The sequence below is a fragment of the Salvelinus alpinus genome, chromosome 20 (assembly GCF_045679555.1).
Source record: "Salvelinus alpinus chromosome 20, SLU_Salpinus.1, whole genome shotgun sequence".
Taxonomy (NCBI): domain Eukaryota; kingdom Metazoa; phylum Chordata; class Actinopteri; order Salmoniformes; family Salmonidae; genus Salvelinus; species Salvelinus alpinus.
This window is the reverse complement of record NC_092105.1, coordinates 47,538,234-47,562,230: the sequence shown is the minus strand read 5'-3', so window position 1 is coordinate 47,562,230 and position 23,997 is coordinate 47,538,234. Positions and strand designations below refer to the sequence as shown.

General features: G+C 43.3%; 1 protein-coding gene and 1 pseudogene across 2 annotated transcripts; both read left to right on the top strand.

Annotated features, from left to right (window-relative positions):
* Positions 1–400: 400 nt before the first annotated feature.
* Positions 401–23,997, top strand: cops8 (COP9 signalosome subunit 8). 2 transcript variants are annotated; one of them, XM_071356064.1, is made up of 7 exons: positions 401–587; positions 2,152–2,222; positions 6,919–6,967; positions 7,885–8,017; positions 19,759–19,866; positions 21,844–21,906; positions 23,101–23,997. In XM_071356064.1, the coding sequence occupies exons 1-7, from the start codon at positions 516–518 to the stop codon at positions 23,178–23,180; spliced, it is 576 nt and encodes a 191-aa protein (XP_071212165.1). In that variant the 5' UTR covers positions 401–515; the 3' UTR covers positions 23,181–23,997. The 2 variants fall into 2 exon arrangements, with proteins under 2 accessions (XP_071212165.1, XP_071212164.1); XM_071356063.1 differs by lacking the exon at positions 19,759–19,866 and having other exon boundaries at positions 407–587.
* LOC139547021 (E3 ubiquitin-protein ligase TRIM63 pseudogene) lies at positions 16,036–17,789 on the top strand (annotated as a pseudogene).

The following is a 23,997-nucleotide window of genomic DNA, read 5'->3' as shown; positions in this document are numbered from 1 at the left end:
GCAAGGCGCAAATAAATGAGAGAGCAGCAGTGTGATTCACATCAATGCGCTATGTAGATAGCAATAATACATGATATCCGTATCGCCGTAGACTACACCACTGCTGTCATCCTTACCTCCAAGCGTTTATTCAAGTTGTATAATCTTTGGATGACGACAGTAGTCGCATCCAAAGGTTTTAATGAGTATAGGGTTAGTTGGTAGGGTAATTAAAAAATATATATTTAATTTCCCGGTTCCCCTTTCCCAATGTATCACAAGTTGTGATACATTGGGAAAAGGGAACCACAACGTGTAATGGATCTATACAATAGTTCAGTTGGGAGCGGTACCTTTTGGATGCCAACCGCCGTTAAACTCCACCGAAGAAGAATAAGACACTCTCATTGACCCCCATTCAAAAACGTATTGCTTGGTGGCGAAACAACGCCACCTGCTGTGCTGAAGGGAGACATTTTCCGCCGAGTTGGGCCTTTTTCTTCCTGTCTGCTGACGAGACGCTGGTGAACGACACTATGCCTGCCGTAGTTATAATGGATGAAAATTATGACAAACTTTTAGAGCAGTGCCAAACACAGGAACTTGAGGTAGTTATATCCAAGTATTTCATCAAACGTTCTCTTTGGTCTGTGTGTTTTAACTTAGCTAGCTGTGCTAACTAGCTAGCCATCCAAACACACTAACGTTAGCGAACACAACATAGCTAGCTAACTAGATCATAACATTCAATTGGGCACAGCTAACGCTGCATTTAAGGTGCGCGAAAGTAGCTAACTACCCTTATCTACGTCAGTTAGCGAGCACAGCATATATAGCTGGGTCATAACATTACATTGAACACAGCATTTAACTGCGATTTGCTATGTAGCAGAGGGATGTGAATTGTGGCAGGAGGAAAGTAGCTAGCTAATGACACATTCAAATATCACATTGTATCTCGCATTTAAATTAGCGGCACAGTGTGCAGCTGGATGTTTTTCCTTAGCTATGTTTTTACAATTTGTGCGTAAAGTAATATGCGCAGAACGTTAAGGTTGTTTAATATACAGGAAAATGGGTCCTTTCGACCAGGTCGTGCAGCTATCTATATAGCCACATTAAATGGACATCTTCAGTCATGAGGGTACAACGTTTGGAACTTCATGACCGTCATTAGCGAAGTATCCATCCAACAGAAAATGGCGGTACAATTTTATGAATGTCAACAAACAATTTGTTATTTCGACATGGTGTGACATTTTGTCTGTGAAATTAATTATGCTAGAAATATGGTTGGAATAATCATATCGAAGTAAACTTGGGAGTCACGCGATATGTTATGTGGTCCTCCCATTACGATTTGGGAACGCGTGCAGTTTATTAAGACTGCTAAATAAATACATTTTGAACTTGATGTACCTCTCTAATAAATATCGATGGTATTATTCTGGTGACATGGTGATTGATGCTTGGCTGCCGTTTGACAAATATAATCAATCTCGCTATTATATATAATAATCTCATTTAGGCTAGTTTACCCGCACTGTCTCTGCGAACAGTTAGCTAGAGCTCACATGCCTAGACCAGAGTGGGCACATTTGCTATTTAAGGCAACATTTCTACCTACAAAAACATCAGTAGAACTGAAAATGCAATGGAAACGCATTGAATTTTTGATTTTAATTCGGTACATGGTACATATATATTTAAACTTCATATTAATTTCCAGCACCACCAAAACATTATGTGAAAATCGCCCCTTTTTTGTTGAAAAAATATCGCGGAAGATACGGGATTCCTATGACATCATCGGTGTGTATCGTGTGATTTTTAACCAATTATGAGTAGGCATTGCCTACTAGTTGTCTACTATTGGTTGTCATTGGCAACACTTATCTTCCTCAATCTTTAATATGAATTTGAAAAAGGGTGATATTTCCCTTAGTGCACATAAAAGGCATTTTGTTTTGCTTATAACGTTACATCAATACTCTATCAGCAACACGTGAGTTTGATGGAAACACCATGGGTAGGAAAATTGGCATATTTTCTTTATGCAGATTTTAGAATATTCGCATGAAAATCTGTCATAAATTGGATGGAAACCTAGCTATAGGCTTGCATGGGCTGCATATTGGCTAGACATTGACTAATTGTTTGTTTTATCACCAGGCTCCAGGTGGCATTGCAACCCCTCAAGTGTATGCCCAGCTGTTGGCGCTCTATCTACTGCACAATGACATGTAAGTCAGGTTTTCTATAGGCCTAGCCCTTCTAAAGAAAATGTTTTCTGACCATTAGGTGTTAATTAGAGCTTAAACTCAATATGTAGCTAGCCTGTCAGTGAGGGCTGTTGCAGGATTGCTATTTTACCAGTAAAATGCAGCTAGCTATGATCACCATAGCTATAATATGTAGCTTGCTAGATATCTCATTAGGTGTCGATCTGTGATAGGATTCCTAAAATGGTAGCTAAGCTGTTGATTGCAAGAATTAATCTAGCCTAAGCCTGAAGCCTAACCCTTAGCGAGCTAGCTAGATAATGACTTTTGAAAGCTCAGTCTGGTAGTCAGTTTGGTAACTATTTCATCCTGGACCTGGTTTCCCAATAGCGATGGAACTTAAACTTAAGAGTGTTTTTAACGATGCGTCTATCATACAATGGCCGAAGATGTAACATGCATTTCCCAAAACACCACACAGAGAGTGCTAAGTGTGTCGATACTGATAGGATCGACAGAAAGTGAGCGCTGCTTTCGGTGAACTTTCTCCATTCAAATCGTATCTTCACATTATAATTATTTCGCAATACTGATGACTGATCAGCTTCTAGAGAGATATTACCACCTACGGCTGCAAATATTAAGGTGTTGTATTCTAGTGTTTACCCAATTTTAAAAAGTCACTAAATCACAGATTTGGCACGTTAGGCTACACAGCATGAAATATATTGAGACAATGAAATGTATTTCAATATGATTGAAATAGGCCTATAGCCTACTGTTTTATATTGTAATGCAGTCATCCCGGTTTTCATTTGAAGCTTCTTTTTATACATCACTTGTTTGTTTCAGTTGCAATTACATTGGCAACTTTATCTGAAGTTATCGGCTGTCAGAGACTGATAAACCATGTGATTAGCGGAAATCTTCTGTGTATAACGTGACGCGGGAGGGCAAAACGCATCTAACGACGCACTTAGCTGTTCTACGAATACGAATGGCATCAGGCAGGCATTTAGATTGCGAGCGTTTAAGTGCAACGTTAATAACGATGGTTTTGGGAAACATGCTCCTTCATACGAGGGTTCCCGAGGGTTCTCGGTTCCCAAACCGGCTGCGCGCGTGCGCTATCGTGTATACATTTATGTTGTCCCCCTACACCAAACGCGATCACGACACGCAGGTTAAAATATCAAAACAAACTCTGAACCAATTATATGAATTTGCGGACAGGTCAAAAAGCATTAAACATTTATGGAAATGTAGCTAGCTTGCACTTGCTAGCTAATTTGTCCTATTTAGCTAGCTTGCTGTTGCTAGCTAATTTGTCCTGGAATATAAACATTGAGTTGTTATTACCTGAAATGCACAAGGTCCTCTACTCCGCCAATTAATCCACACATAAAACGGCCAACCGAATCGTTTCTAGTCATCTCTCCTCCTCCCAGGCTTTTTCATCTTTGAACTTTTCTTTGAAATTAACTTTTCCTCAGCAGCAGAGGTAACTCTGGGTCTTCCTTTCCTGTGGCGGTCCTCATGAGAGCCAGTTTCATCATAGCGCTTGATGGGTTTTGCGACTGCACTTGAAGAAACTTTCAAAGTTCTTGACATTTTCCAGATTGACTGACCTTCATGTCTTATAGTAATGATGGACTGTCGTTTGTCTTTGCTTATTTGAGCTGTTCTTGCCATAATATAGACTTGGTCTTTTACCAAATAGGACTATCTACTGTATACCACCCCTACCTTGTCACAACACAACTGATTGGCTCAAAAACATTAAGAAGGAAAGAAATTCCACAAATGAACTTTTAACAAGGCACATCTGTTAATTGAAATGCATTCCAGGTGACTACCTCATGAAGCTTGTTGAGAGAATGACAAGAATTTGCAGAGCTGTCATCAAGGCAAAGGGTGGCTACTTTGTTAAACAAATCAAAATATATTTGAGGTTCTTCACTTTGGCTACATATGTGTTATTCTACAATGTAGAAAATAGTAAAAATAAAGAAAAACCCTTGAATGAGTAGGTGTCAGATTTTTATATATATAAAGCACCCGACAAAAGTTCTCATTTATTTCTACAACTGATGAATAATATGCGTAATAATGTAGGCATTTCATATTGTTTATTGTTACCTACAGTGCCGTAAAAGTATTTTATTTTCTATTATTTTAGAGTTTCTATTTCTCTACTTTTGCATATTTTTCAACCAAACCTAATATTAGATTAACAGAACCTGAATGAACAGCAATTACATACTTGTTTCATAAAGAAAATTATGCCACTCCAATGCCCCTGTGTGGGAAAAAGTAATTGCCCCCTTACACTCAATAACTGGTTGTGCCATCTTTAGCTGCAATGCTTCCTGTAGTTATTGATCAATCGCTGTGGAGTAATTTAGCCCAGTCTTCCATGTAGAACAGCTGTAACTCCTCAACATTTGTGGGTTTTCAAGCATGAACTGCTAGTTTCAAGTCCATGGGACCAATATCGCCCAAAAAGTTGACTCAAATTTGCCATAAAGCACCTGGATGATCATCCAGAATCTTGTAAGAATGTTCTATGGATAGATGATTCAAAAGTGTAGCTTTTTGGATGACATGGGCCCCGTTATGCCTGGTGAAAACCAAACACTGCATTCCACAGTAAGAACCTCATACCAATGATCAAGCATGGTGGTGGTAATGTGATGGATTGGGAATGCTTTGCTGCCTCAGGACCTGAACGACTTGCCTTAATACAAGGAACCATGAATTCTGCTCTGTATCAGAGAATTCTACAGGAGAATGTCATGCCATCTGTCAGTGAGCTGAAGCGCTGCTGGGTCATGCAGCAAGACAATGATCCAAAACCCGCCATCAAGTCTACATAGAAATGGCTAAAAAGCAACAAATCCAGACCTAATCCCAATTGAGATGTTGTGGTAGGACTTGAAACGAGTAGTTCATGCTTGTCAAATGTCAGAGTTAAAGCAGTTCTGGATGCAAGAGTGGGCCAAAATTCCTCCACAACGATCTGGAAGACTGATCAGCCCCCCCCCAAACACACACACTCCTTTACACAACCACAAGCTCAGATGTTCTGAGCCCAACTCGAAGACTTGATTTGTGAATGCGCAAACAGTTGTAGCTGTTTGAGAAGGCATGTCAAATTGAGCAGCAATGGGGAGATTTGATTAACCATGTCTTGTCCTAGCTGATGGAGCTTGGATACCCCCCACACACACACGCTGACCATTCTTCCCAAGCACCTCAGTGCAGTCAGACCATTTGATTATTTTGTGCTGCCAGGGCCATAATAATTTACCCGCCTTTTGATTGTCTGTGTGTGACCCCTCCCCATGGGTTACTGCAGCCTGTGTTGCCAGCACTGTCACTACTTGGGTGGGGGTACTCCACTGGAATTCCCACCGGCTAGGTACGAGGTTGTCAAGGTGTTCATTAGCAGCTTTGAGAAATGTGTTTTATTTTATTCTCACCTATCTGGGGGCTCTGGCTTTGTTGGACCAACCCTGCCAGGCAGGCTAAGACTCATGAGGGGACGTTGCTGCTTTAGTGCGTCTCTGTCTGCATTCATATTTCTGTCTTGGCTGCTACTTGCAGTATGCCTATAAAACCGATAAGGATTTCTCCTTAGTGGGTGGGTCGCTCTGTGGGTGTCTAGGATATAGGGTTGGGGACTTTTCCATCATGATAGGAAAGAATTGCATATACCATATCTGTGCAAAATTGAAGACCCTCTCGCTCTGTCACAATTCTTGACACATGGCCTCTGGCTTTTGCAACCATTTTTCCTTTTTCACTCACTTAATTCCACTCTTTTCCATACAAACATACAGCACCCCATCTTCAATGTATTCCCCTAACCTTATTCTTTCAATAAAGTTCTTGTTTTATTAATATTATACTGTGTATGTCTTTTGTTGTCATATGTAAGACTAAATGCCAGACAGTTTGTAACTCTCTAGTGAGAGTTGCAACCGAGGACAGGCAAGTTGTTGTTTAAAACAAAAAAATATATGCGCTGTGCGCCTCACTCGGCGGACCTGTTTTGTGAGCTTGTGTGGCCTACCAATTCGCGGCTGAGATGTTATTGCTCCTAGACGTTTCCATTTAACAATAACAGCACCTATAGTTGACAAGGGCAGAAATTTGACAAACTGACTTGTTGGTAAGGTCTCATCCTATGACGTTGCCACGTTGAAAGTCACAGAGCTCTTCAGTAAGGCCATTCTACTGCCATTGTTTGTCTATGGAGAATGCATGGCTGTGTGCTTGCATTTATATCGGTCAGCAATGGGTGTGGCTGAAATAGCCGAATTCACTAATTTGAAGGGGTGTCCCTTTTGACCATGTAGTGTGTGTTTACATACTATCCAGATAGTGTCTGATCACAGAACATTCCATAGAATTCTAGAAAAATACCACCGTCACTAAAACGTCGAACTCATTCACAGTAAAATATATTACCATTCTGATTTCAGATTATCAATCCTTACTAAATAATGAAGACTCTATATGCTCAAGTTTTTCCCCTATCTTCATTAGCAAACTGTGTAAATGGCAGTTTGGGGGGGGAGCATTTATTTATTTCTGTATGATGCACATTTTCACAAGTGCTTCACAGGGCTGTTTCTGTGTTAGCTGGTGTTCTAAAGCCTCGTGTTTCCATTCCCCTTTAATTGTCAGATGACTTTTGTTACTTTTTTTACAGGAATAATGCCAGGTACCTGTGGAAGCGAATTCCTCAAGCCATTAAATCGGTGAGAATGGTTAGGGTTAGCATTTATCTAATATATTTAGACTGAACAAAAATGTAAACGCAACAATTTTACTAAGTTACAGTTCATATAAGGAAATCAGTCAATTGAAATCAATTCATTAGGCCCGAATCTCTGGATTTCATAGACATCCGGTGAAGAAGCCACATGTGAAGGTCCTGGGCTGGCGTGGTTACACATGGTTTGCGCTTGTGAGGCCGGTTGGACGTACTGCCAAATTCTCTAAAACGATGGCGGCTTATGGTAGACAAATCCACATTCAACAGCTCTGGTGGACATTCCTGCAGTCAGCATGCCAATTGCATGCTCCCTCAACTTGAAATCTTTGGCATTGTGTTGTGACAACTGCACATTTTAGTGGCTTTTTATTGTCCCCAGCACAAGGTGCACCTGTGTAATGACCATGCTGTCAGGTGGATGGATTCTCTTGGCAAAGGAGAAATACTCACTAACAAGGATGTAAACATTGGTGCACAATTTTATATTTTTGTGCGTATGGAACATTTCTGTTATCTTTTATTTCAGCTCATGAAACATGGGACCAACACTTTACATGTTGCATTTTATATTTTTGTTCAGTATAGATAGCTGAGGCACAAGTTTGTGTAAATTTCTTAGTGTATAAAGCATATTTTTGTTAGACAATGAAAATTAGTTAAAGCTATACTGGGAACTCAACTCTTGAGTAGGTAGGCCAGTCATTGTATAATTTCCCACATTGAAGATGGTAGTACAAAAGTGGGACCTGTCCTGCACACGGAATTGATTCAATTCATGACAATGAGTGTACCCAATGTCTCACTAGCAACAAGACTCATAGTCTGCATATCGTTTAGTATAGTCTAGTTGCCAATGTATGTTGAAGTTGATTTAAATGGGTGGAAACGTGTTGTGTGCAGGGAAACCCAGAGCTGACGGCCGTGTGGGCCGTGGGTCAGCGCATATGGCAGCGAGACTTCCCAGGGATCTACTCGGCCATTGCAGCTCACCAGTGGTCTGAGAACATCCTGCCTGCCATGGATGCCCTGCGAGGTACTGTAATGGCCGTGCACTTTTCTGTGACCAATTGACACACCTGACCTGCACGACGAACTAACATTTAAAACACAGCCTACACACTTCTGTGGCTCAACATGCATATATAACTCAATGTGGCTGATTTACACGGTTTTGTGACTGAGGGCCCTGCTCAAACAATATTGGTTACTGGGGCAAAAATAACATTGGACCTTCAGAGCATCTTTTGAGTAAGCATGCCATTTTTGTTTGAGTGTATTGCTTAGTACCCTATACATTAATCCAAATGTCTATTCTTGTGAGAAAAACATTGTTTTTTACATTCTGGAGACTGTTACCGGGTGTTATTGAATATGCAACACATTGTTTGACTGACTGCAGACTTTGTTTAAGACTCAATGTATTGACTTGACCTATTGAGACTGACTGAACTCATTACCAGGCCACGTCTCTCACCTCTGAATGACGTTCTATATTCATTGCTTAAACCTGAGGCTAGACGAGAAGAAGGACACTGGGTAAGGATAGATGTGTAAGATGTTTAGCAGTTCACGCTATCAGCAGCTTCGTTCGGAGTTTGTTCATGTTAGAATTTATAGGGAATTTGCTTTGGACAATTGGTAGCAGGATGATTGAAATGAAATATGTTGGGTAGTCTATGTAAAAAAATAAATTAAAAAAAATAATGATGCTTACATAATGAAAGTGGGCCCCACACAATTGTAATATAGTACATTTTGTAATGTCTTTCACATTGCAGCCTACTGAGGGTTCTCAATTATCAAAAGAGGGCGCACCACTTGCATCCTACATTGTAACCCAGCCATGAAGTGGTTATGGAGGGCCAAGAACAATACAGAAAAGGGAGCTTAAGTTTTTGTAATACCTATTTGAAAATGTAATGTTATTTATCTACTCACAAATTGTCCCATTGATGCACAGCATGATGGGATACATTTTGCCTAGTTTAATATAGCCCTCTAAAGCTCTTCGGGTTGAGGAGATTATCGAGAGATTCTCGAGCAGTATTGTGTCTCGAAATGCATTCGCAAATTTACAGCCTAAATTATCACGTCTCGAACGCTACCTCCGTAGGTCGCGGGCGAGCCTTCCTCGAGAGTCATCCCCTTCTGGGCATTGCATTGTGATGATAACAGGCTGACTACACCGCTCGCATTGCCAAACACATTTTGAAATCTGTATTATTCAATTATTGCACCCACATTGCTCGCACGCGCCAACGAGCGTCTGCGTTGCCAAGGGCTAAAATAAAAGTCAGTTCTATTTCTGACGCAGATCGCACTGCAAGTCCTGCCTCTCCCATCTCATTGGTTTATAGAAGCAGGTACCATCACGTGCCATCTCCTCATTGGTTATACCCACGTGGGTGACTGAAAGACGAAATAGGTCGGTGGTGGTAATGCACGTAATTTATGAAAGTTGCCAATCGCAATATAAAGCCAAGAGAAGAAAAGACCTGGAAGGAGAGATGACTAGAAACGATTCGGTTGACCATTTTATGTGTGGATTAATTGGTGGAGTAGAGGACCGTGTGCATTTCAGGTAAAATAACAACTCAATGTTTATATCCCAGGACAAATTAGCTAGCAACAGCAGGCTAGCTAAATAGGACAAATTAGCTAGCAAGTGCACGCTAGCTACATTTCCATAAATGTTTAATGCTTTTTGACCTGTCCGCAAATTAATATAATTGGTTCAGAGTTTGTATTGATATTTTAACCTGCGTGTCGTGAACGCTTTTGGTGTGTGGGGACAAAATACATTTATTTATGATGGCGCACGTGTGCAGCCGGTTTGGGTTCCGTGTAAGTGTATCAGCCAACGTGTATTGTAGTCACGTAAGAGGTCTAGGTTCAGAGGTCATGGGATGGTTCTGGCACCATTTATATAAACAGAAGTTCGCCAGAGAGAAATCCCCATACTTTGCATTCGGCTTGCTGTTTGTACAGATCATGCTTGCCGTTTGTACATTTTATAGACCATGGCAAACGAGAGTTCATGGACCTGGTCCATTGCAGAAACAAAGCTTCTGATATCCATTTGGTCGCAAAATCCGATTCTAGCGAGGTTGGAAGCGTGTTACAGAAAAAGAGATCTCTTTTGAGAATGTCCATGGCCACCATTGTTCGCGGAAGTAGTGCCAGACAAAAATCGAAGATATACATAACACAAGACGAAAGACAATAATGGACTGAGTGGTAGTGGCCGGGAGACCTGTCCGTTCTACAGGGAACTGGACGAATTCCTTAGCACACGACCTGCCTCCATGCCTCGCTATATTATTGAGTACAGGGTGACTGAAGCAGAAGAGCAAGAATATGGCAAGTACTTTTTTCGGCTTTGTGTTCTTGTAGCTAACAAAAGAAGTCTGGACACTGTCCTAATGTATTAGCCAGCCAGCTACCTATAAGTTATGTGAATCTAAATGATCACTACTTCACGTTATTTTCTGCTAGCTGCCTGCCATTACACCGTCAAATCATTACACATATGTACATGTCTGATGGTGTATGTCCTGGCTTGGGCCTGTATTTTGGACTATGTCTCAGGACCTAGATTTGAACCTTTTTTAAGCCTTTTCCAGAAATGAGAATTTAACCAAACATTAAAGCAATTGTTTGAGGAGGGTGCGGGACTATCGGACATATAAAGAAATGGGGAAATGAAGGTTAAAATCCTGGTCACGTGACATGAATGTTCAAAACATGACAATGTGTCATTGGTGAGCTGCTTACTGCTATTGACTCGAAAGCACTTTTGAGTTAGCCCTTTACACACAAGTTTTGCAAATGTTTTTTTCTGGAAATGCTGTACATGAAGATGATGTGATGTATTTTGAAAGATGAGACGTTGAGGATTATAATAAATACTGTTTTGATGTCATACAACTGTGAGTCCAAATGTGCACTTCACATCTCCAAATCATGAAACTCATGTCATATACAGTGTTAGTGTTTGATCACTATGTTAGATGTACAGTTACAAGATGGCATGTCGTCATAGGCTCATTATGTCCAGAACAACCCGGCGTATGTTTGCTTATTTTGGGAAACAATTGCTGCTGCAAATGCACCTGAATGCACTCGTGACTCCATTGCACTTCACAATTGTGTTCCGTTTCTCTGAATTGCCTTGTGAAGGCCTAACGCTCGAAGATCATCTTTTATATCTTAGCTAGTCATGTTGCCAAATAGAACGAGCTTTCAAATCATGCCCTCCTGACACAGATTGTGATTTATAATAGACCATTTTTGGTTTGCATAATCAACAGTAATTGTGTGATGGCGGGGATGCAGGGTTGTGTTCCAAACAAAACATCGACAAGTGTGCTTGCTCTAGATCCTCAATGGCACAGCTAGGAGAGGTCTAAAAAGTACCTTCAAGTTGAAGACTCTTCTTTGAGTCATAAAAGTGCATTGAAATTGCTTAGAAACAATGCACACTGGAGAGATGGAGACACCAATTAGTTCTCTCACTCAAACCCTTGTAAATTTGTTGTCTTATGTTGCGCACACACACACCAGGTTACTGAAGGTATCCAGAATATTTTCAGATTTCGTTATCAACAAATGCGGCGAAAAGTACCGTGAAGAGACCTCTTGTGGCATGTCTTGTGGGGTATGCATGGGTGTCTGAGCTGTGCGCCAGTAGTTCAAACTGGCTGTGCGCCAGTAGTTCAAACAAACTGCTCGGTGCATTCAACATGTTAATACCTCTCATAAATACAAGTAGTGACGAAGTCAATCTCTCCTCTGCTTTGAGCCAGGAGAGATTGACATGCATATTATTAATATTAGCTCTCTGTGTACATCCGAGTCCATTTTTGTGGCACCTGACCACACGACTGAACAGTAGTCCAGGTGCGAGGGCCTGTAGGACCTTCCTTGTTGGGCCTGTAGGACCTTCCTTGTTGATAGTCCTGTTTAGAAGGTAGAGGAAGCACTTTATTATGGACATACTTCTCCCCATCTCAGATATTAAGATGTCGCCGGAAGAAATGGCAGCCGTTTTACAGGCGCCTAACCAATTGTGCTATTGTTTTTTTTTCTTTTCGTGTTTGTAATTTATTTGGTACATAATGTTTCTGCCACCGTATCTTACTGCAAAAAAATAGTTTCTGAATATCAGGACAGCGATCACTCACCTCGGATTAGAGGTGGATTTTTTCTTCAAGCAGGATACACAGGATGTTCTTCAGACACCCGACAAGGCCAAAATCCCTGAAAGAGACGCAGGTATAGAGGAGACAAGATGGGGTGCCTTGTAAGGATCCGCCGACGGCGAGTGGGAAATCTGCCCTTACCATCAGTATTACTTCACAATAAATTAGACGAGGTACGATCACAAATATCCTACCAACGGGACATCAAGAACTGTAATATCCTGTGTTTCACCGACATGGATAACATTCAGCTGGCGGGATATACGCTGCACCGGCTAGATAGACATGCACTGGTAAGACATGGGGGGGATGTCTGTGTATATTTGTAAACAACAGCTGGTGCATGAAATCTAAGGAAGTCTCTAGATTTTGCTCGCCTGAGGTAGCGTATCTGTAAGTCGCTCTGGATAAGAGCGTCTGCTAAATGACTTAAATGAAATAAATGAAAATAAGCTGTAGACCACACTATTTGCCAAGAGTCTTCAACTATATTTTTCGTAGCTGTTTTTTTACCACAACAAACCGATGCTGGCACTTAGACCGCACTCAACGAGCTGTAAAAGGAAATAAGTAAACAGGAAACCGCTCATCCAGAGGCGGCGCTACTAGTGGCCGGGGACTTTAATGCAGGGAAACTTAAATCAATTTTACCTAATTTCTATCAGCATGTTAAATGCGCAATCAGAGGGGGGAAAATTCTACATGACCTTTACGCCACACACAGAGATGTGTACAAAGCTCTCCCTTGTCCTCCATTTGGCAAATCTGACCATAATTCTATCCTCCTGATTCCTGCTTACCAGCTAAAATTAAAGCAAGAACACCAGTGACTCGGTCTATAAAAAAGTGGTCAAATGAAGCAGATACTAAACTACAGGAATGTTTTGCTAGTACAGACTGGAATATGTTCCGGAGTTCTTCTGATGGCATTGAGGAGCATACCACATCAGTCATTGGCTTTATCAATAAGTGCATTGAGGAGGTCGTCCCCATAGTGACTGTACATACAAACCACAATCCATGGATTACAGGCCACATTCGCACTAAGCTAAAGGGTAGCGCTGCAGCTTTCAAGGTGCGGGACTACAGGATACAGGACTAAGATTGAATCGTACTACACCGGCTCCGACGCTTGTCGAATGTGGCAGGGCTTGCAAACTATTACAGACTACAAAGGGAAGCACAGCCGAGAGCTGCCCAGTGATACGAGCCTACCAGACGAGCTAAATAACTTCTATGCTCGCTTCGAGACAAGCAGCATAGAAGGGCCAGCTCCGGGCATGTGCTGATCAACTAGCAAGTGTCTTCACTGACATTTTCAACAGGTCCCTGATTGAGTCTGTAATACCAACCTGTTTCAAGCAGACCACCATTATCCCTGTGCCCAAGAATACTAAGGTAACCTGCCTAAATGACTACAGACCTGTAGCACTCATGTCCGTAGCCATGAAGTGCTTTGAAAGGCTGGTAATGGCTCACATTAACACAATTTTCCCAGAAACCCTAGACCCAGTCCAATTTGCATACCGTTCAAACAGATCCACAGATGATGCAATCTCTATTGCACTTCAGTGTCCTTTCACACCTAGACAAAAGGAACACTTACGTGAGAATGCTTTTCATTGACTACAGCTCAGCGTTCAACACCATAGTGCCCTCAAAGCTCATCCCTTTGCAACTGGATCCTGGACTTCCTGACGGGACGCCCCCGTCTGCCACACATCTGCCACGCTGATCCTCAACCTCGGAGCCCTTCAGAGGTGCGTGCTCAGTCCCCTCCTGTACTTGCTGTTCACCCATGACTGCATGGCCAGGCACGACTCCAACACCAAGTTTGCCGATGACACGACAGTGTCAGTAGCCCTGATCTTCGACAACGATGAGACAGCCTATAGGGAGGAGGGCAGAGACCTGGCCAGGTGGTGCCAGAATAACAGCCTATCTCTCAACGTAATTAAGACAAAGGAGATGATTGTGGACTACAGGAAAAGGGGGACCGAGCATGCCCCCATTCTCATTGACCTGGCTGTGGTGAAGCAGGTTGAGAGCTTCAAGTTCCTTGGTGTCCACATCACCGACAAACTAGAATGGTCCAAACACACCAAGACAGTTGTGAAGAGGGCACGGCAAAACATATTCCCCCTTAGGAGACTGAAAAGATTTGGCATGGGTTCTCAGATCCTCTAAAGGTTCTACACCTGAAACAACGAGAGCATCCTGACTGGTTACATCACTTCCTGGTACGTTAACTGCTCGGCCTCTGACCGCAAGGCACTACAGAGGGTGGTGCATACGGCCCAGTACATCACTGGGGCTAAGCTGCCTGCCATCCAGCACCTCTACACCAGGCGGTGTCAGAGGAAGGCCCTATAAATTGTCAAAAACCCCAGCCACTCCAGTCATAGACTGTTTTCTCTGCTACTGCATGGCAAGCGGTACCGGAGTGCCAAGTCTAGGACCAAAAGGCTTCTAAACAGCTTTTACCCCCAAGCCATAAGACTCCTGAACAGGTGATGGCTACCTGGACTAGATTATTTTCTTGTCAAACTGCAGCCAAGCATCGATCATCATGTCACCAGAATAAGACCCTCGATATTTATTGGAAAGTAGCATCAAGCTCATATGTCTGGTTTCCATCAGGCCGGTTATTTACATTTGTTATCCGACATGTACCTTACTCGCATAAAAAGGTTTGATGGAAACCTGGTCACTGATTACTGTGTTCCTGGGTCCAGGTCATTGGCAGTGGCAGGTGCAAACATTAGCCTAGACAGAGAAGATGGCGTTTTCCCAGTCTTCTCAAATCACTTTAAAATATCCATCAGTAAGCTCCTGCCTTGGCAAATGGGAGATTGGCATATGGAAATGCCTATGACCTTCTCTGCTCACACTCCCCATGTGTAACCCCCTCTAACTTCTGGAACCTGGTAGACCCACACATTTGACGCCTGTGGACAAGGTTTAAGAATAGCTTGTCCCTGGTGCTCACTGTTCTTTTATTATAATTTTTTTCAATGTCACGGAATGTGGTGCACATTCACAGGATAGTTTTTCAAGACCGTCTCAGTGAGACATTTCCATGACCAGAGGCTTAACCTATAGCTTTCTGCTCATGTAGCGTAATAGTAGTCAAATTTAAATGTCAGAGCGGTTTTTATTCCGCTTGTTTTGTTGGGTCAGTTTATCGAGTACCATGTTGGATTCAACTCTCTCTAGTCAGTAGACATATTTAGAAGGGGTGAAAAACACATGAATAAATATTTGTAACCTATTTATAGGACGATGGTGCAATGCATGGCTTGAGCATGAAACATCAACAGTGGGTTCGACTGCACCACAGAGGTTGTTGTTGTTGTGGATGCTCGATAGGAGTTTGATCAATCCACTGAAGTGCTCAGATGTGACCACAGGCGATAAGTGGGCTACACCGTGAGGAAGGTGGTCTGCTTTATGAAGCCAACACTGGCTCTGTTGTAGTACTCCTGGAAAACCAGCTTGTTGTTAATGGTTAACACAGTCAGAGGTGCGTTGACTTTACAGGGCATGTTGTTTACCCTTAAGGAAACCTTCCTCCGGTGTTACTGCTTTGGGACAGTCACATGGGGGGCTTGTGTATTTCTGCTGAGTGTACCCCTGGCCCTGTCAGATTTCTGTCACTGCGGAAAGGGACATGGCTCCTAGTGTGACAAATGACGAATGCAGCAGCCGGTGGGTGTGGGCTATTTTCTCAGAAAAGAGCCTGACAAACAAGCAGGGAGGAATGTGTGCCCTGTTCTGTGGGAGGGATCAGGTGTCGCTGGCTGTGAAGGGCTGGTATAAAGGACAGGGCTGCTATTCCCCAGTCAGAACAGCTATCAGCGGACTCTGAAGCATCAACTACCAAGAGAGAGGCTCAGCCTCCAAAGTTATTGGCTTGTTAAAGCCTATAGGGAAGGAAGAAAAGTTGTCAACGACCCACTGCGAAGTTTGAGAAGGCAAACATTTTCAAGCTCAACATTAAGGAGAAGCCTATTCCAACATGGACATCCAGAGGACCGGCTCGTTGGTGCGTCCACCAAGCCCCATGGAGAGCCTGGAGAAGCAGCTGAGCTGCCCCATCTGCCTGGAGATGTTCACTAAGCCCGTGGTCATCCTGCCCTGCCAGCACAACCTGTGCCGTGGCTGTGCCAGCGACCTCTATGACTCACGCAACCCCTACCGCTTCTCGGGCGGCGTCTTCCGCTGCCCCACCTGCCGCTTCGAGGTGGTCCTGGACCGCCATGGCGTTCACGGACTTCAGCGCAACCTGCTAGTGGAGAACATCATCGACATCTACAAGCAACAGCAGGAGGGTGGCGGGGGTAGTGGCGTTGGAGGCAGCACAGAGACTCCACTGAAGCCCAAGGATTCCAAGGAACCCATGTGCCAGGAGCACGAGGAGGAGAAGATCAACATCTACTGTGTGACCTGCCAGATGCCCACCTGCTCCATGTGCAAGGTGTTTGGCCAGCACAAGGACTGTGAGGTGTCACCACTGGCCGGTGTCTACCAGGTGCAGAAGGGCGAGCTGAGCAACGCTATCGACACCCTAGTGGCAGGCAACGGGCGCCTTCAGGCCCTGCTCAACCAGATGGAGGATACCTGTCAGGCCGTGCAGGACAACGCACAGCGTGCCAAGCAAAGCCTAGGCGAGCGCTTTGACCTGCTCTACGCAGTGCTCGAGGAGCGCAAAGGCCTGCTGCTGGAACAGATCGGCAAGGAGCAGGATGAGAAAGTGACTGCATTGCGGGCGCTGGCACAGCACTACAGCGAGCGACTGCAGGCGGGATCAGAGCTGACGGACACAGCGGTGCGGGCCCTGGAGCAGAGCGGCGCCGCAGAGTTCCTGCTGGCCTCCAAGGGCCTTATCACACAGACCAAGGACACCGCCAAGATCTCCCTGGGTGAGGAGAGGCCCGAGCCGGGCTTTGAGAAGATGGACCGTTTCACGCTGTCCACGGAGCACGTGGAGGCCGTCCTGGCCAAGATGGACTTTGGAATGGTCGAAGACGATGCGTTCGAGGATGCCGAAGGGGACGAAGAAGAGGAGGAGTGATGAAACTTGAAAATATACGAACTGAACAAATGAACAAACTATTTACTACCTTTTTGAAGGTTCTTTTAACCTGAATGTTCCTGGCAGGGACTCTAGTTGCAATGTTTCAGTGATATTAGGAGTAAAGCAGAAGTTGGTGGTGTCTGAATGTTTTTATACGTAGTTGATTGATTTGGTAACATGACTTTCCCCAGTTTTGAGTTTAATATTTTAGTTTTTTTTTGTACTCTTAACTTTGCCTTTTTGTAAACTATAATTGTTTTTTTATACTTTTGTATTTCCATATCAGATTTATTCTGATCTATTTGTTATGTACTTTAGGCTGAATATCCTCTCAGATTGTTTACATTTGAATACTTTAACACATGTAAAGATTGAGATGGGGAAATAGTTTTGATTTGTAGTTTCTCATCGACATAAAGAATGCCTATGGTTGTATCACATAAATGATTTTGTACACTAAACTGGCAACAGAATATTTCAACAGATCTGACTTCGTCACAACCTGAAATAAAGGGTGTTTCAAATGACTCAAGCAGATTTGCCTTTGTTTAGATTCCAACTATTCCAAGATTGCCATTCATTTCTACTTCATTCAGAAAATAAGTTCAAAACTAAATATTTCATGAGAGAACTGTCATTCGGGAGTTGCCCCAATATGTTGTTGCTCTCACTTGGCAAGTACCAGCATAAAAAATAAAAGCCATTGCCAAGTCCTTAGTGGCTAGCTTTTGCTGATGAAGATTGGGGGGGCTATTTTTAAAATGCGAGAGGGTGTGAAACAACAGGCCCTGGAGTGTCAGTGAACGGCAGAGAGTTCTCTGTGGCTAGCCTTTACGGATGAAGAGTGGGGGGCTATTTTTAAAATGCGAGAGGGTGTGAAACAACAGGCCCTGGACTGTCAGTGAACGGCAGAGAGTTCTCTGTGGCTAGCCTTTACTGATGAAGAGTGGGGGGCTATTTTTAAAATGCGAGAGGGTGTGAAACAACAGGCCCTGGACTGTCAGTGAACGGCAGAGAGTTCTCTGTGGCTAGCCTTTACTGATGAAGAGTGGGGGGCTATTTCTTTTTTATGTGAGAGGGTGTGAAACAACAGGCCCTGGACTGTCAGTGAAGGGCAGAGTTCTCTGTGGCTAGCCTTTACTGATGAAGAGTGGGGGGCTATTTCTTTTTTATGTGAAGGTGTGAAACAGGCTCTGGAGTGTCAGTGAAAGGCAAGTGGGGGTCCTGTTTCCTATCCATGAAGCACCATCCCACTCATGTCATAGACCGTATTTCTCAGCAATTGCAAACTCCTTTCTGAAGAGCTGTAGGGGCCGGGCCACCTGACTTGAGTCATCTTTGGATAGCGTCCTATCGGCAGCGAGCTGTGACAAAAATAGGACTATACATGCTGAGAGGACCATGTTACAAAAATCTTCTTGCGATGACCTGGTTCAATGGCTTCTAATATGTGCTAATAGTCCCCGACATCTTTTTTTCGAATTGATACTGTGGTGCATGTTGGGTATTTTGTAAGTCAACAATATACAGGACCAGTCAACCCTTTTCAAATATACTAAGGCACACCAGTTGATAATGCTCTGGCTCTCAAATGTGCCATATACAGTAGGCTACATAATGTGGTTGAAAGGATATAAGTAGATTTTCCTAGATTTTTTTTCTGGGCCAAAGCCATGGCTGTTGCTTTTCTCATTATTTTTTTTGCACAGGTGTAGTCCTCAGATGAACAGTGTGTTCATTAGGAAGAGGCTTGACAACACACACACACGCATTCATACACTACAGCTTAGTTGGTCAGGTTCACAAGTACTTCACTGTCTCTTACATCATGCTTTCAGATTCCATTTTAAAGTTGTTTTCATTTTCCCCTTAAGTGCCTGTAGTTAACACCTAATGTCACTTCTGTTCAGAAAATGAAACGACATTCATAACAGGACACTCTTTGGGGAGGAGAAGGGGGGGGGGGGGGAACCACTGTGCCTGTCCTCGCAGCTGTCTTGACTCATTCCACTTGTTATCGCCGCTAACGCTGTTGTAGCGAATGAGGGGTTGTTGTTTGTACACAGACTGTTGCTAGCGAATAAAGTGTGAAGGCCGATCAACTTGGGGCTTGTTTTATCGCAGCTGTCAGGGCAGCAACAAAATCCACCGAAGGTGTAAGCTAATGTCTGGTTTGCTGTCAGCTGTGAGGCGATATTGTTTTTTCAATGTTGTCATAAGTTGCAGTTAACTCGGAACCAAATCATACTTTTTCCTTACCTCCGCCTTGCACCGTAGGCCTCTTTCACTTGATATTTCTCAGTCTGTGTATAGCCAAATGGTTATCAGCACTGCTACATGAGTAGTACAAGAACATAGCTTTTTGAACATGGGGCAGGACTCCACGTTTTGCAGTTTACATTAAGCGTTATTTGATTTTGTTGCATGTTTGAAAGACTGAAAATGTCCCTCTCTTAGGTACATACATGAGATGTGCATTTATCTTTACCTCCACAGAGACCACACGTAGGAGGGCCTATGGCCTGGTGGCCCAGGCGTACACCTCCATCACGGCAGAAGACTTTGCAGCCTTTGTGGGCTACTCTGTGGAGGAAGCTGTGAAGGGTGAGCAGCTGCAGTGTAGAAAACCTAATATACCCTCACTACCCACCTGGCGACTGGATCAGGAACACAGTCATATACCATAGTTATGTACATTACCAGTCAAAAGTTTGGACACACCTACTCTAAGGGTTTTTTGTTATTTTTACTATTTTCTACATTGTAGAATAATAGTGAAGACATCAAAACTATGAAATAACACATATATAGTCATGTAGTAACCAAAAAAGTGTTAAACAAATCAAAATGTATTTTATATTTGAGATTCTTCAAAGTAGCCACCCTTTGCCTTGATGACAGCTTTGCACACTTTTGGCATTCTCTCAACCAGCTTCATGAGCTAGTCACCTGGAATGCATTTCAATTAGCAGGTGTGCCTTGTTAAAAGTTAATTTGTGGAATTTCTTTCCTCCTTAATGCGTTTGAGCCAATCAGTAGTGTTGTGACAAGGTAGGGGTGGTATACAGAAGATAGCAAAACAACCAAGTCCATATTATGGCAAGAACATCTCATGAAGGTCAGTCAATCTGGAATTTTTCAAAAACTTGAACGTTTCTTAAAGTGCAGTCGCAAAAACCATCAAGCGCTATGATGAAACTGGCTCTCGTGAGGACCACCACAGGAAAGGAATTTCTTTCCTTAATGCGTTTGAGCCAATCAGTTGTGTTGTGACAAGGTAGGAGGGCTATACAGTAGATAGCCCTATTTGGTAAAAGACCAAGTCCATATTATGCCAAGAACAGCTCAAATTTGCAAAGAGAAACAACAGTCCATTGTTACTTTAAGACATGAAGGTAAGTCAGTCCAGAACATTTCAAGAACTTTGAAAGTTTCTTCAAGTGCAGTCGCAAAAACTATCAAGCACTATGATGAAACTGTCTCTCTTGAGTTACCTATTCTGCTGAGGATAAGTTCATTAGAGTTAACAGTACCTCAGATTGCAGCCCAAATAAATGCTTCACAGAGTTCAAGTAACAGACACAGCTCATCATCAACTGTTGAGAGGAGACTGCGTGAATCAGGCCTTCATGGTTGAATTGCGCCAAAGAAACCACTACTAAAGGACACCAATAAGAAGAAGAGACTTGCTTGGGCCAAGATACACGAGCAATGGACATTAGAACAGAGGAAATCTGTTCTTTGGTCTAATGACTCCAAATTTGAAAATGTTGATGCCAACCGCCTTATCTTTGTGAGACGCAGAGTATGTGAACGGATGATCTCCGCATGTGTGGTTCCCACCGTGAAGCAGGTGTGATGGTGTGGGGGTGCTTTGCTGGTGACACTGATTTTATTTAGAATTCAAGGCACGCTTAACCAGCATGGCGACCACAGCATTCTGCAGCGATACGCCATCCCATCTGGTTTGTGCTTAGTGGGGCTATCATTTGTTTTTCAACAGGACAATGACCCAAAACACACCTTGACCAAGGAGGAGAGTGATGGTGCTGCATCAGATGACCTGGCCTCCACAATCACCCGACCTCAACCCAATTGAGATGGTTTGGGATGAGTTGGACCGCAGAGTGAAGGAAAAGCAGCCAACAAGTACTCAGCATATGTGGAAACTCCTTCAAGACTGTTGGAAAAACCATTCCTCATGAAGCTGGTTGAGAAAATGCCAAGAGTGTGCAAAGCTGTCAAAGGGTGGCTACTTTGATTTGTTTAACACTTTTTGAAACACTTTTCTGGTTACTACATGATTCCATATGTGTTTTTCATAGTTTTGATGTCTTCACTATTATTCTACAATGTAGAAAATAGTAAAAATTTAAATTAATAAAACTGTGGTGAGGTTTGAATGAGGTTTTATCAGTAGAGGCAGAGAAAGCTAAATTGTTCATGCAGGTGAGGATAAAGATGGTTAGTAGTTGAAAGACCAGAAAATAGTCATCAAACTATTCCCTTCATCTCTTTTTCTGTTTCTTTTCCCCTCCTATTCTCCACCCACCGCTCCTCTCTCTGGTTTCTTTCCCACAGGGGTGGTGAGCCAGGGCTGGCAGGCGGACCCTGCCACCAGGATGGTAATGCCCCAGAAACCAGGTAGGTGGCGCTGTTGCTCTTCTCTTTTCTCCCATCACTAGGATGTTTATCATGCCCTAGTCTCTTTCCCAACTCTGCCCAATCACGCCCTCTGTCTGTGCTGATAGCACATTTCACCAGACTTTCAATCCCCCTAAGCTCGATTTAACCGTGTGTGTGTGTGAGAGAGAGAGAGAACCGGATGCAGAGCTGTGAATTTTGGGGTCATTCATAATTGGCTCAGACACTGACTCCAGTCCTCCTCATCGCCTTTCCCTTCCCGTCCTCTCTTTCTCCTGTATTCGTGGGCTCTCATTTATTTTTCTCACATTTTCTCCCTCATATTGCTGTTCTTTCCTTTGGCTGGCCTGTAAGACATTCTGTCCCTGTGTAACTGGGAAAACACATGTCTCATGAAAGAGCAACATCAATTATCCCTCTATTTCTCTTACACCATGCGCTCCTACTCCCCCCACTCTTCTTTTTCCTGTGTTCCTTCATTCACTTCTTAACCCTCACACACCCGCGCTCAATCGCTGTTCCTATCCCTGTCCTCCTCTCTTCCCTTCCCTCTTCCTCCTCTCCTCAGATCTTTTCTCTCCAATCCTAACAGTCTACAAGCCCAGTGGGTGGCTTGTTAATCATTCTGGTTTGAGACATTTTGTGGGCTGTGTCTGGTGCCATGTAACAGCCTCTCTCTCCAATCAGCGGGCCATCATGTTAAGCATCTGTGGAACATATGTCCGTCTGACTCGTTGCATCAGCCCCTCGATTAATCCTCTTACACCTACACTGAACAAAAATATAAATGCAACATGCAACAATTTAAGCCATGGGTGGGCCTGGCAGGGCATAGGCCTACCTACTTCGTAGCCAGGCCAAGCCAATCCGAATGGGTTTTTGCCCTAAAAAGGACTTTAGAATATACATAAACAATGTATTGGCTGTGCATGGGAAGCAAAACTTCTGGGGTGTATTCATTTGTGCACACTAGAAAACAGTTGCAAAACGAGAGAGTTCATTCACGTCCAGATGTGCAACTCATGTTTCTCCAGCATTGCAGTGAGAATAGCTGTACCGTGCTGCTTAGTCTTTGAATTGGAGCACATCCCCTGTCCTCTAACCACACACACACACACCGGTGGGGGATGCTACATGGTAGAAGACTTGGCTCTATGAGGAATCCCCCTCTTACTCACTCTCTCTCCCAAACAGATCCTCCCCCTGTCTCGCTGGTTCCAAACGAGCAGCAGCTGGCCAGACTCACTGACTACGTGGCTTTCCTTGAGAACTGATCAATTACCTTCAGCCCCGTTTGTCTGCCGTGAGGAGGACTCCAGAACGCCCCTCTTCCAGAGCTTAGATGGACACACGCACCATACACACACACACACACACACACACACACACACACACACGCAGGACCTCAAGCTCACCCCCCTTGTGCATGATTGCGGTCATGTCTCTGGAAGCGAGACACCATGTTTTCAGAAAGATGGGCCTCGGACTTACGATTCAGGTCGTACGTCCACTAACTCTGTTGTTGGGCAATCCTTAGTAAATGACTGCGACTTTACTGCGTCTTTACGAAGTGGCAGTCTCAATGATTGTAGTTAATTTAATGTCAATTCTGTAAGAAAAACAATACTGTTTTCACGCGCACGTTGGCAGAATTTGATTTGAGTCCCGCATCAGACTCTAACCCGCAAATAGGCTGATAGAAAATCCCCGTACAGTCCGAGACTGCGGAAAGATCTTTGGACGGGGTGCAGGACGATTTTTTTTTTACTAATAATTTCCAACATTTTGGTAGGCAAAAAGTTAGTCAACTTTTCTATAATTATATGCATGCAGCTTCTCTTCTGTCATTACTGCCCTAGAAGACTCAATAAACCCTTGTTCACCAGAATGTCGTAAATCGATGAACGCTTCAATTTTGTTGACTTCTGTAAAGTTTTCTCTTTCATATCTGCTTCTCTCCTGCAGCAGAGGTTTAGGGACCGGGGAGGTAAATGCAATAAAACATTTTTTAAAGATTTTCTGTGCAAAATGTCAAAATGTACATCAATCTGACCAGTGTGAAGGAAATTAAAAGCAGTTTAAACAATCCAA

Bases quoted from the DNA above. Each gene is read 5' to 3' on its own strand.
- cops8 (XM_071356064.1), top strand. From the start codon at position 516: ATGCCTGCCGTAGTTATAATGGATGAAAATTATGACAAACTTTTAGAG. The intron at 588-2,151 runs GTAGTTATATCC...TTTTATCACCAG, and splicing joins GCCAAACACAGGAACTTGAG to GCTCCAGGTGGCATTGCAAC. The intron at 21,907-23,100 runs GTAGGTGGCGCT...TCTCCCAAACAG, and splicing joins GGTAATGCCCCAGAAACCAG to ATCCTCCCCCTGTCTCGCTG.